The 13,997-nt window shown below is 58.8% G+C and overlaps 1 protein-coding gene across 1 annotated transcript in view; it reads right to left on the bottom strand.

Moving 5' to 3' along the window:
- Window positions 1-10,640, bottom strand: part of SULT2B1 (sulfotransferase family 2B member 1) — a 32,503-nt gene extending 21,863 nt beyond the window's left edge. The window contains exon 1 of the mRNA XM_079800779.1: window positions 10,333-10,640. Coding sequence (XP_079656905.1) covers window positions 10,333-10,403 — 71 coding nt within the window. The 5' untranslated portion in view covers window positions 10,404-10,640. The remainder of the gene's footprint in view (window positions 1-10,332) is intronic.
- Between the last annotated feature and the right edge of the window lie 3,357 nt (window positions 10,641-13,997).

Here is a 13,997-nt window from a genome sequence, read left to right as displayed (position 1 = left end):
GTAACCGCAGTTGGGAGATCACCTGACAGCATTTGTTACTCAGGCCACCCCCACAAAGCCGGGGACACCCCCCCATGTGCCTGTTACCCATCTATCCCAGCATCCTGTTTGCTTCCTTCTCAGCCCTTTTAATTCTTAGTAATTCTTTTCTTTTTCTTTTCTTAAAATATATTTTTATTGATTTCAGAGAGGAAGGGAGAGGGAGAGAGAGAGAGAGAAACATCAATGAGGAGAGAGAATCATGGATCGGCTGCCTCCTGCACATCCCCCTACTGGGGATGGAGCCCGAAACCCGGGCATGTGCCCTTGACTGGAATCGAACCTGGGACCCTTCAGTCTGCAGGCTGACACTCTATCCACTGAGCCAAATCAGCTAAGGCATTAGTAATTATTTTCTTTATCTATTGCCTTCTCTCTTTTTTTGAATTTTTTATTTATTGACTAGTGGCCTGGTGCACGAAATTCGTGCATGGGGGGGGGTTGTCCCTCAGCCCGGCCTACACCCTCTCCAATCTGGGACCCCTCGAGGGATGTCCAACTGGACCACTGGCTCCTAACCGCTCACCTGCCTGCCTGCTTGATCGCCCCTAACAACTCTGCCTGTCAGCCTGCTCGCTCCCAACTGCCCTCCCTTCCTGGCCTGGTCACCCCTAACCGCCTCTGCCTCAGCCCTGCCACCATGGCTTTGTCAGGAAGGACGTACGGAAGGTCTCCCGGTCTAATTAGCATATTACCCTTTTATTAGTATAGATTTTACAGAGAGAGAGAAAGTGAGGGGGGGGCGGAGGAGAGAGATTTGCTGTTCCACTTGTTTATGCCTTCATTGGTTGCTTCTTGTAGGTGCCCTGACCGGGGATCAAACCCACAACCTTAGCGTATCGGGACAATGCTCTAACCAACTGAGCTACCTGGCCAGGACCCGCCTATTATCTTCTTTATGGATTAAAAAAAATTTTTTATAAGAATAGATTTTTAGAGAGAGAGGAAGGGAGAGGGAGAGGCCCACGGACATGAGAGAGAAACGTGAATCTGGCACGTGTCCTGACCTTCGGGTGCACAGGGCGACGCCCAACCAACTGAGGCACCGGGCCAGGGTCACACCTTCTTTACATGGGCCTTCTCCACTAACAGGGGAGCAGAAATCCGCCCTCCACTTTGCCCCACCTCCAAGGACCAGCACCCGGCACACAGGCAACACGTGAGTATAGTTTTTGGAACCATCGATCAGCTGCCTCCTGCACGCCCCCTACTGGGAATTGAGCCCGCAACCTGGGCATGTGCCCTTGACCAGAATCAAACCCGGGATCCTTCAGTCCGCAGGCCGACGCTCTATTCACTGAGCCAAACCGTTAGGGCCCAGCTTCCATACTTTTACATTTATTTTCCTCACCTGTCAGCGTGGCTCAGTGATTGAGCATCGGCCTATGAACCAGGAGGTCACTGTTTGATTCCCCGGTCAGGGCACGTGCCTGGTTGCAGCTCGATCCTGAGTGGGGGGCGTGCAGGAGGCAGCCGATCCATGATTCTTTCTCATCACTGATATTTCTATCTCCCTCTTCCTCTCCCTTCCTCTCAGAAAACAATGAACATGTACTGAAAACAATCATTTTCCTCTTGAGGAAGCGCACTATTCTTCCCCCCGGGCCGGGCATGAGTGGATTTTGACAAACGCGTGGTGCCCCGTGCCACCCACCCCTCTCCACACACGGAGCCGCCATCGCCCCAGCGGCCCCCGCTGTCCTGAGCTGGCCGGCACACACCGAGCTGGCCCTGCACACACCGAGCTGGCCCTGCACACACCGAGCTGGCCCTGCACACACCGAGCTGGCCTGCACACACCGAGCTGGCCCTGCACACACCGAGCTGGCCCTGCACACACCGAGCTGGCCCTGCACACACTGAGCGGGCCCGCACACACCGAGCTGGCCCTGCACACACTGAGCGGGCCCGCACACACCGAGCTGGCCCTGCACACACTGAGCGGGCCCGCACACACCGAGCTGGCCCGCACACACCCAGCTGGCCCGCACACACCGAGCTGGCCCTGTACACACCGAGCTGGCCCGCACACACCAAGCCGGCCCGGCACACACCGAGCCGGCCCTGCACACACCGAGCCGGCCCTGCACACACCCAGCTGGCCCTGCACACACCCAGCTGGCCCTGCACACACCCAGCTGGCCCGCACACACCCAGCTGGCCCGCACACACCCAGCTGGCCCTGCACACACCCAGCTGGCCCGCACACACCCAGCTGGCCCGCACACACCCAGCTGGCCCTGCACACACCCAGCTGGCCCGCACACACCCAGCTGGCCCTGCACACACCCAGCTGGCCCGCACACACCCAGCTGGCCCGCACACACCCAGCTGGCCCGCACACACCCAGCTGGCTGGTGCTGCCTCTTACAGAACGTGCTCTGCGCCGAGCGGCTCCCTGTGCTCAGCATGACGTTCCTGACATTCATGCGTGTGTATTTGGGTGTGTGTTAGACTTTGTCCCTTTTTATGGCTGAGGGCGCCATCATCCGCACAAATCACAGTGTTTCCTGTTCTGTGAGCGCCGCTTCCAGGTCATGCTGTTAAGCGGAAAGCCGCTGCAACGCTCCTCGTCTTTTTTTTTTAAATGTATTTTTATTGATTTCAGAGCGGAAGGGAGGAGAGAGAGAGAAACATCAATGATGAGAGAGAACCATCGATCGGCTGCCTCCTGCACGGTCCCCCCCCCCCGCAGGGGATCGAGCCCACTACCCGGGCATGTGCCCTTGACCATAATCGAACCTGGGACCCTTCAGTCCGCAGGCCGACGCTCTGTCCACGGAGCCACACCACCAGCCAGGGCCCTCCTCGTCTTTGTTCGGAACTTACGCTCTCATTCGCATTTCTCTTGGTCAAATAAGTAGCCTCAAAGCGGCGGCGGGGGGTGGGGGGGTAGGTCATAGTGTTTGTATTAGAATCCCTTCACAGTAGATTTTCAGGGCTGATTGGAACTCCTCTCCAAAAGCTATGCAAACTTTTAAATGATTAAAAAAACAGTTGATATATATCACTTTGATGATGGTGGTGGTGATGGTGATGGTGGTGATGGTGATGATGGTAATGGTGATGGTGGTGATGATGGTGGTGATGATGGTGATGATGGTGGTGATGGTAATGGTGATGGTGGTGATGATGGTGATGATGGTGATGGTGGTGATGATGGTGATGATGGTGATGGTGGTGATGATGGTGATGGTGATGGTGGTGATGATGGTGATGGTGATAGAGAGAAACCCAGCTAATTAAAGTAATCACTGCCTTCACATTCTCAGGGTTCTGTGACTGGGCCTCTAGCTCTGGCCCTCAAAGCCCAGCAGATGCATTGCACCCCCATGTGCCCGAGCGCGGCCCCACCTCCCCAGGTCTCCACGCCAGCACAGCCAGTGTCATTCGGTTCTCACTGCCGGGTTCTGCCTGTTCCCGACACACTCCCGCTCCGCTGCTCGCTGGGGCCTCTGAGGGGCCTGCCTTTAGCCTGAAGGCTCTTCTCAACCTTTCCTTTCTCTCTGAGCTCTCTCTCTCTCTCTCTCTCTCTCTCTCTCTCTCTCTCTCCCCTCCCCCCTCCAGCCAGCAGACACTTATTAAGCTCCTACTCTGTGCCTCTCCCTGCCCTTGGTGCAGGCATGGCCTGGAGCCGTCCTCCAATGGAACTTTCCCGATGATGGAAACGTCCATTCTGTGCCTCCAGCCACATGTGGCTACTGAGCCTTTGAAATGCGGCTGGTGCGACGGGTGACCTCTCCACCTTTTTCTTCCTCTTTCTTCCTTTTAGAAACATGTTTTTATTGATTGCAGAGAGGAAGGGAGAGGGAGAGAGAGAGAAACATCCATGATGAGAAAGAATCATTGATCGGCCGCCTCCTGCACGCTCCCTCCTGGGTATCGAGCCCGCAACCTGGGCATGTGCCCTGACTGGGAATCGAGCAGTGACCTCCTGGTTCATGGGTCGCTGCTCAACCCCGGAGCCGCACCAGCTGGCCGGTGACCTCCACTTTTTAAACGGCATTCAGTGGTTATTGAACACCCAATCATTCCGTGACTCCTGAAACCCTGGCACGCATGTCAGTTATTGGAAAACTTCTTGGGCGGGACTGGAATCACTCAGGCCTGGAGATCGCCTCGGAGGCGCGTGGGCGAGGAGATCTGAATGCAGATCAAGCCTTTCTGAGGCACGTCAGCCGCCAACGCCGCCAACTCAGAATGCAGAGAAGAATGTGAAATGCCTCCTTGATGATGTTTGCTGTGGGTTACATGATGAATGGTACCCTCTCAGATATTTCAGGTTAAATAAAGTGTATAATTAAAATTAATGTCACCTGTTTTCTTTTACGGTGTGTGTGTGTGTGTGTGTGTGTGTGTCTGTAGAAAATGTTTACCTCCGGGCTCATGTTACACATCTATGGGAGAGCGTTGGTCTGGAGGGTGGACCAACAGACAGACAGACCACAGACACGTTGATCCCATATGGGGTGACAGGCTGCCTGGTGAAGGTTGCCTCTCCTGTTTGGCCATGGTTTTTTGTGTTGTTTTTGTTTTTTTAATATATTTTTATTGATTTCAGAGAGGAAGGGAGAGGGACAGAGAGAAACATCAATGATGAGAGAGAATCACTGATGGGCTGTCTCCTGCACGCCCCTCACTGGGGATCAAGCCCGCAACCCAGGCATGTGCCCTTGACCAGAATCAAACCCAGGACCCTCAGTCCGCAGGCTGACGCTCTATCCACTGAGCCATACCAGCTAGGGCTCTTTTCTCTTTTTTAAAATACATTTTATTGATTTTTTTACAGAGAGGAAGGGAGAGGGACAGAGAGTTAGAAACATCGATCAGCTGCCTCCTGCACATCTCCTACTGGGGATGTGCCCGCAACCAAGGTACATGCCCTTGACTGGAATCGAACCTGGGACCTTTCAGTTCTCAGGCCGACACTCTATTCACTGAGCCAAAAACGGTTAGGGCTCTTTTCTTTTTTTTTAAATATATTTTTATTGATTTCAGAGAAGAAGGGAGAGGGAGAGAGAGATAGAAACATCCATGAGGGAGAATCATTGATCAGCTGCCTCCTGCACGCCCCCTACTGGGGACTGAGCTGCACCCCGGGCATGTGCCCTGACGGGAATCGAACCCAGGACCCTTGAGTCCCCAGGCCAATGCTCTATCCACTGAGCCAAACCGGCTAGGGCAGGCCATGTTTTCTGCAATGCATTGCTCTGTTTTTCCACAGCTTGAAGCAAACGGCCTGCACCTGCAGAAGGAACAATACCCTCCCCAGGTGACTCGAGCGCGCCTTCTGCCTGACCGAGTTGGGTGCCCCTCGGACACCCCGCCATCTTCCAAGGACGCCCTGTTGTTCGGCAGCTCCCTGAGCGGGTGCAGCCTGACCCAGCCCCCATGTCACAGAAGAGAACCACCCCCTCGGTGCCGGCGCCGACCCGGGTCTCAGCCCGCGGTGAGAGGATGGAGCACAGTTTCTTCAACTCTCACGACGTCTCTGGGCCTGGCTCCTGTTGGCGGGGACCCGGCAATGGCCACAGAGGGACAGCCTCTTCGAGGCCCCTGTTGGTCCCTCTCTCTAGCGAGGGGTTAACAGGGACGTTTCTGGAGCAAATCTCTGCTGTGCCATTTCTCTCCGGGCCTCAGTTTCCCCATCTGTAAAACGGGCTGACGCCGGCTGCCTCACAGGGAGGGCTGGCTCGCAGCAACCGCCCGGGAAGGTCGCAATTATTATCAATCTTCACCCTGACCCCGCCCTGCCCTGCACCCCGAGTTCCTGGCTGAAGAGGAGTCACAGGAATTAGAGAAGGAGGAAGGAAGGAGAGCCGGACAAACCCTGACTCAGCAGAGAGCCCGAGCCCGTCCGGCCCTTCCCCAGGATCACGGACCGCGCCCACTTCACAGATCCACAGATCCACCGATCCACCAATCCACCGATCCACCGATCCACAGATCCACCGATTCACAGATCCACAGATTCACAGCCCAAGAGCCTTGGTGCCCGGCGGGTCCCAGCGAGCGCGCGGCATGGGTGGGACTTGAACTCAGGGTCGCCTGCCTGTGGGCTGTGTGACCCGGGCATTCTTATCTGCATGGCAGGTCCTTGGGTCCTGGCTCAGGTCCCAGCCTGGGCCCAACTCCGCCTGCGAGCCCCTGGCCTCACCTCTCCCCCATCGGGACCTCCTCCCTGAGCCAGGCCTCGCTGCCCCCCGCCCCCGCCCCCCCGCAGGACCAGGGGCTCCCTCTTTGCCTTGGCCTTCGATGCCACTGATGGGCTCCTGTCCCTGCCCCAGAGCCTCCCTTCGGCACACCGGGCTGCTCAGTTCTTTCCCAGTGGGTCCTGGCTGTTCCCACTTCCCTGTCCTAAGCAGGCCCCGGCCCCGGAGAGCAGGCAGGAACCCAAACCCACCTCCCCTCCACTCCCCAAGCCCGAGTCCCTTGCAGAGGGGAGTGGGGCGAGGGGAAGGGGGGCTGTGAGCATCCTTTTCTAATTCTCACCAAAGCACCTTCGTTACTAGTGGCGGCCCAGGGCCCCTCCTCTCTGCCGGCCCGGATTCCCCCCCGGGGGACGAGGGCCAAGGTCTTACTATTTATTTATTTATTGCTGAGAACCCTTTTACTAGCGCCCTCCTTCCCCTCGGAAAAAGCAGCTCTGTGGCCGCCAGAGCCGTGGCCATAAAGTCATTGGAGTGGCTCTGGCTGGGGGGGCGGGGGGAGGGCAGGAGGGAGGGACTGCGGTTGTAAAACCAGGGCTGGCACCTCAGCCATAAAGAGGCCAAGATCTGGAAGGGCCTGCACGTGGACTCCAAGATCAAAGTGGGGGCGGGGAGGAGCCCTCGCAGAGGCTCAAATGCCAGCTTGGCTGCTTCTGGCCTTGACCCTCTCCGGAGGGGGCGGAAGGGGCTGGATATCCCAGGAAATGCGGAAGCTCTCGGACAACCTAGGGAGCCTCCTGTCTGGGCAGGGGCTGCCTCCCCGATCCTGCCCCTCCCTCATCTTGCTCACCTTCTAATTCCTTTCACACCTGCCCGTCCTGTCCAGTCAGCCTGCCTCAGTGGAAATCCCGGCTCCACCCCGTTTGGCAGCTGTGTGACCTTGGGCAAGTCACTCAACCTCTCTGGGCCTCGATTGTCTCCGTCATAAATGAGTGATCATAGTCCGTCTCAAAGGGCTTGTGGTGAGGATTGAATGAGATCATATGGGAAAGCACTGAGCACAGTGAGGACTTAAAGAGTTCTTTAGGGCCCTGGCTGGTGTGGCTCAGTGGATTGGGCGTCGCCCCATGCACTGAAAGGTTGCCCCGTTCAGTTCTGGTCAAGGGCACATGCCTGGGTTGTGGGCTCGATCCCCAGTAGGGGGCATGCAGGATGTTTTTCTCTCTCTCTCTCTCCCTCCCTCCCTTCCTCTCCCTTGCTCTCTAAAAATCAATGCAAATATTTTAAAATAGTTCTCTCTGGGTTCCTGTGCCCGGCTTTGACCCCCATTGGCCACAGAACCTGTCAACCAACCCTAACCATCTGTGCCCTGCCCACCTCCCGCTTCTAACAGTTCCTCTTAAAATGTTTATCATGCCCTTATTATCCCTCTTCAGTCTGCTGCGTGCATACCAGGTACGTGGGACCCATACAATTCATAAAGCAGAGTTGGCCACAAAGCCCGTGAACTAGAACATTCTGAGCGATGAGTCTTGCTGGTGTCCCGGGCCTCCTCCTCCCCACAACCCCTACCCCAAATTAAATCCTTGTCAGTTGCTTGGTTGTGGGAGGGGGGGCAGTTTTATCACATAGGCCTGTATCCCCAAAACAACATACTGCTTAGCTTCTCTTGTTGGGGGAGGGTGGGGGCTTAGACATGGAATCAGGCTGCAGACAGTGTCTGAGGATGGCTTCATGCCGCTGCCCGGGGGGTCCGCTCGGACCCACAGCCTCTCACTTCCTCCCAGGAGCTGCTTCCTCCCTCGGTCTCCTCCCTGCACGCCCTGCCCTCCCTCACCATCTTCTCATTGGGACTCGCCACCCAGCGAGCTCCGGCTCAGAAGGTGCCCGGCACCCCCATTCATTCCCTGACATCATTCCCAGAGCTGTCCCAGCCGCCACCCGAGCCCGGGGCCGCGGAGGTCCCCACGCCAGCGTCTCTGGTGCCGCGGGGCGGGAAGGGTGGAAACCAGGACCTGCCTGCGTCGGCTGAGTCTTAAAGTGCGAGGAGCGAGGTCCTCCCAGGCAATGGAAACCTCAGGGGCAAAGGCCCGAAGTGTGTGACCCAGGCAGGGGGGGGGCGCGTGGGAGGGGGCGGGGAGCAGCCAGATGGGGCCCAGCTAGCGAGGTGGGTAAGGTCTGTGGGAGCAGAGAGGCGAAGCCACGGGAGAAGCCAGTGGTGGGAGCCTAGGCCTGCTCCCCCTTTTAAACGAGGGCAGATCTAGATCTGTCTAGATCTCGAGATCTCTGTCTAGATCTTTGCGAAGGATGTGGTTCTGTTTGGGAGTAAGGTTCCTCTTGGCCGTAGGTCTCCGTGTCTTAAAAATGTTTTGGAAACCATCGCCCTGGGCGCTGGGGAGCCACAGAGGGGGCTTGGGGCTGGGAGGGGGAGATGTGGAGATTAGAAGAGATTTCTTGGGCGGGTGCTGCGGGGGTGGAGGGGGGAAGATCCCAGCAGAGGGAACAGAATATGCAAAGGCCCTGGGGCAGGGAATGGGGAGGCGTGGCCAGGAAATTCGAAGTCAAGGGAGGTGAGCGAGCTGGGAGGCCAGAGTGCCAGGGCTTGGAGTGGCTTGGGGACTGGGAGCAGGGGAGGAGCAGCTCTAGGAAGGACTGGAGGCGGGAGGCCAGGGCGAGGCTCCGGGGGCTGAGAGGAGGCCTGAGCTGGGGCCATGGGAATGGAGAGAGTCGGGTTCGAGGGGAGTGGGCAGGGCCAGGCTGTGGGAGGGAGAGGGAGGACGGGACAAGGACAGTGCGTGGGGGTCACCCTGCTGACCGCTGGGCCCAGCCCTGAGATGGCCACCCCGGAGGAGGAGCCGCTGAGTGCGGTGGGGATGTGTGTGCCGGGGGGTCTGGGACGAGGCCCCAGAAGGGGGTGTTAAGGGCCCTCATGAGAGGCATCCCTCCGGGTCCAGGGGATTCCAGAAGCTCGTGGAAAAGGAAGTTGGAAGCCCTAGGAGCAGCACCCAGCGGGGCGCAGGCATTCAGGTCCCGGCGTGTCTTACAGGCGAAGGGTATTTATCCCCATTTCTCCGATGAGGAAACAGAGGCTGAAACCTGCCTGGAGGCGGGAGCCCAGGAGAAACTGCAGGACCCGCAGGGCCCGGGGAGGCAGAGCTGGGACCAGCCTGGTGGCTCCCCCAGCTCGGGAGGCCCAGAGACGCCCTGAGGCTTGTGTGGGTCACACAGCAATTAGGATCCAGCTGCTCCCGTCTATGGAATCTGGGGCGCCAGGGAGGCCTCTCTGTGCCCAGCTTGTGGGTGGGTGGGGGGTGGGCGGAGGGCCGGGTGCAGTCTACCCTGAGGGGGGAGACCCTCGCCTGGGGGTGGGAGGCCATCTAAGCAGTTTGCTGTGTGACCTTGGGCAGGCCACCTGCCCGCTCTGAGCCTCCGCTGGCTCAGCTGAGAAATGGAGCCACGGGGCGGGGGTGTCCCCGAGGCTGTCGAGGAGAGAAGAAACCACAGACTCTGGGGGCTCAAACTTGCTTCCGGCTGGGTGACCACACTCCCTTTCCCTCGGAGCCTCAGTTTCCCGTCGGGAGCGCCGGGGCTCTAAAAGCGTCTGCCCCTCCCCGGGAAGGAAGGAGTCCGGCTCAGGAGGAGGGGAGCGCTGTGTCCTGACCTCTCCTGACCTCCCCTCTCCAGAGGTGCGAGGGGCCGACCCCCCCCCACCCCCCACACACACACACAGCCTGGGCTCTGGGACTCAGCTACATCCTGGACCCCACCCTCCTCAGCTCTCCCATCACCCCAGACGGAGCTTGGGGTACATTCGGAGCTGCTGCGAGGAAGGGCACCCCGGTTTGAGGGCTTTCTGGGGCGTCCAGGGAAGAAGGGGTACAAGCAGGTTCTGTTTTCTTGAGCAACTACTGCGCCCAAAGCGTCCTGCTCCGGGAGACCCACGGCGAGGGCCCCTTAGCCCCACGAGGGACGCGCGCCCCGGCATCCCGGACGGCCCCCCACTCCCTCCGGGCAGCACCCCGAGTGCCCGCGGCAGCCGGCCGTCCAGCCGAGCCCCGGGCGTGAGGCTGCCGGAGGCCGGACCAGCTTTGCCCGAGGCCCCTGGCTCTTCCCTCGGGCCACCCCCGGGGGTGGGGGGTCTCACCTCATTTCGGAGATGTTGTTCTCGTAGGTGCCCCACAGGCCCTGGGTCCGGGGCTCGGCGGGCCCGTCCATGGCCGGCGGGCGCGGGTGGGGGGGAGGACGTGCAGGGAGCAGACGGCGCGGCGCGGACCGGTGTGTGCGGCGGCGGCGTCTGCCACCGGGGGAGCCCGCCGGGTGCCTACCTCCGCGCCCAAGGGGAGGGGCAGCTCTCAGCCGGTTCTCCCAGCTGCTACCCACGCCTCCAACCGAGGGGAGCGGCCGGGAGGGAGCCTCCCTTCTCCGAGGGTGGGGAGGAGGGGTGACGGCCGGCTCTGGGCGTCTGCGAGCGCGTGGGGCAGAGTCCAGGGGTTCCGCGTCGCCCCGCGCCGGGGCCTCCGGGCTGCTGCTCTGCGCTCGTGTGCGCCCCCTGCAGCCGGTGCCTGCTCCTCTGACAGAGGAGCTAATCCCGTCTCAGAGACTTCATTCATTCACTCATTCACTCATTCATTCATTCATTCATTCATTCATTCATTCATTCATTCTCTCGTTCCTTCGTTCCTGCATTCACTCAAGAAATATTGCCCGAGCGCCTCCTGTCTGTGAAACACTTTTCTAAGCGCTGGGCACCATCCATCTATCCATCCATCTATCCACTCACCCTCCAGAAGCTGCTGACGCTCCCAAACAGACGGGGAGCCAGAGAGATTGCGGCGGGGCCTCCGCAGCACAGATGGAGAGAGACGCTGAGGGGCAGAGACGGCGAGAGACGGAGAGACCCAGGCAGAGACTGAGGCACACGGAGGCAGAAACTCACAGAGGGTCAGAGACCGCGAGAGACACAGAGAACAGAGGAGAGACAGAGACACAGAGACAAGAGGGTCAGAGAGCGCGAGAGACACAGAGAACAGAGGAGAGACAGAGACACAGAGAGACAGGAGGGTCAGAGACCGCGAGAGACACAGAGAACAGAGGAGAGACAGAGACACAGAGAGACAAGAGGGCCGGCGACCGCGAGAGACAGAGATGCACAGAGATGCACAGACAGCTGCCCGGCGTGACTCTGGTGGGAGCGTGAAGGTCGCAGCGGCTGGTTGGACTCCCAGCTCCAGCACCTCCCAGCTGCGGCGCCTGGAACCCGTCCCCTCTCCTCCTGTGCCTCAGTTTCCCCAACTGTGAGCGGTACTTACGTCCCTGGGCTGCTGTGAGGACCGGATGAAACACTTCTCAGGTGTTGGGCTCAGTTAAGCCAGTGGCCCCTCTGCTCTCCTCACCCCCCGAACCCGGCTTCCCCCGCCGCTGGTCTCCCCACCCTCCGAGGCCTGGAGTGGGTCACCAAGACCAGTCTCCTCCCCAAAAGCCACCTCTTTCTGTAGGAGACACGGAGTGCGTGAGCCTCGTTGTTGTTCTCATGTCGGAGCAGCTAAACCCAGAAAGATTTACCCACACAAGTAACCATCGTGAATTAACATTTCTGGTTGAATCTTTCTAGCAACTTCTCCTCGTTTCCCTAGGAATTTTGGTTGAATGAATCAAAACAACGACAAAAAAATACCACTATTAAAAATTCCATTTGCTGACCAGTTAGTTTGCAAGGTGAGCTCGCTGGGGGGTGTCAGACTCATGCAACAGATACAGAAGGGGGCTCAGAGAGGCGGAGTGACTTGCCCAAGGTCACACAGCGTTGCCTGCCCTCAGTCTGAGGGAGGGCAGAAGACAGTCGTCTTGGGGTGTCCTGTCCACTCAGTTCGTCTGCCGAAAGGCCTGTCTGGATGCTGTGGTGTGGGAGCCTCCTCCCCTCCCCCCGCCCCGCACCCTCCACCCCGCACCCCGCCATGACTGAGTTTGAATCCTGTCTCAGTTACTTTCCGTCTCCACCTTGCTGTTCTCACCTGTGCCAAGGGCTCCCTCGCAGGGCGCGGGGAGCCAAGAGGGCCAGCTGGGCCTGCCGCCCGGGGCTCTGGGCTTCCCTGGGGGCAGGACTGTGGTGCTGAGTGGAGACCCTCCCGGGCCCGGGCCGGGGCCACCTCGCCCCTGTTCCACCTTCAAAGACCCTTCGTTCCTGCTCTGGGGAGGTGACACCCTGCCCTGTGCTCCCCGTGGGACCTCCGCTGACCTGTCACCAGTCCCCCTGACCCCCGGCAGCTGCGGGGACCCGAGGGGACACTGTGCCAGCTGGAAGCGTCGAGTTCCAGGGGGAGGGAGAGTCTGAGGGGAGCCGAACTCCCAGGTCCCGAGGGAGACGGGAAGGGAAAGGCAGGGGCATCCTGGGGGACAGAGAGACCCGGGGAGACCCGATGGGGGAGCAGGAGGTGCTAAAGGGAGAGGGTGGGCCTGGTGACTGTCTCGGGGGGACGGGACCTGCGGAAGGAGGGGACCCGGAGACCCAGGGAATGCTCCCACCTCCGGCCTTCGCACCTGCTGTTCCCTGTCTGACATGCTGTTCCCCAGCCGCCCTTCACCAAGCGGGCCCATCACGCCCCCTCTGAGCTCTCCTGCCACTGCCTCCATCCCCCTCCTGTTTGCCTTTCCTCCGTAGCTTCCTCACATGGGCGTCCTAAAGGGGTTCCTTCTCGGTCTTGCTGCCTGCCTGCCTGTGTCCTCAGCAGACGGCCAACCCGTGAGACAGGGCTTGTCCCCTGTCCGATCCGGAGGGCAGTGCCTGGCCGAGTGCCCGGGACGCAGTCGATGTTCAATAGATGCTGTTGGTAGAAGAAATGAGGCATCACGGGCTGACGGGGAACGAGTGGCCGGTGGTCCGTGGAGGAGCCAGGTAGGCCTCAGGGACTGGGATGGAGATGGGGGATGGGATGCCTGACTGTGGAGGGTGAGAGGCCCAGGCTCCGAAGGGGGTGGCAAGGAGAAAAAGAAGACGCCAGAATAGCATCTTCCTCAATGACAGGAGGGGAGGGACAGTAATGGAGACCACTGACCCCACAGAAGTGGATGGGGGGAGGGGGGTTGGGCATCCGGAGGACAGGGAACAGACTTGGAGTGGGATGGGAAGAGGAAAGTGGGAAACCCAGTGCCAGCTGAATGGGGGCGCTGGGAGGAGCAGCGATTGCACATCAATCTGTCAATCCATCCATCCATCCATCATCCATCCATCCACTCATCATCCTTCCATCCATCCATTCATCCATCCATCATCCATCCATCCACTCATCATCCTTCTATCCATCTATTCATCCATCCATTTATCCATCCATCCATCCATTCATCCATCCATCCACTCATCATCCTTCTATCCATCCATTCATCCATCCATCATCCATCCATCCATCCATCCATCCATCCATCATCCATCCTTCCATCCTTCCATTTATCCATCCATCCATCCATCCATCTATCCATTCATCATCCATCCATCCTTCCTTCCTTCTATCCATCCTTCCATTTATCCATCCATCCATCCATTCATCCACCCTTCCTTCCTTCTTTCCATTTATCCATCCATCCATCCATCCTTCCTTCCTTCTATCCCTTCATCTTCCTTCCTTCCTTCCTTTCATCCTTCCATTTATCCATCCATTCATTCATCCATCCATCCATCCTTCCTTCCTTCCATCCATCCATCCATCTTTCCATTTATCCATCCATCTATCCATTCATCATCCATTCATCCATCCATTCTTCCTTCCATCCTTCCTTCCATCCTTCCATCCACCCATCCATCCGTCATCTTTCCAT

This window comes from Cnephaeus nilssonii (genome assembly GCF_951640355.1).
Source record: "Cnephaeus nilssonii genome assembly, chromosome: 20".
Taxonomy (NCBI): Eukaryota; Metazoa; Chordata; class Mammalia; order Chiroptera; family Vespertilionidae; genus Cnephaeus; species Cnephaeus nilssonii.
Note: the sequence above shows the minus strand (reverse complement) of the source record. Positions and strands in the feature narration are given on the sequence as shown.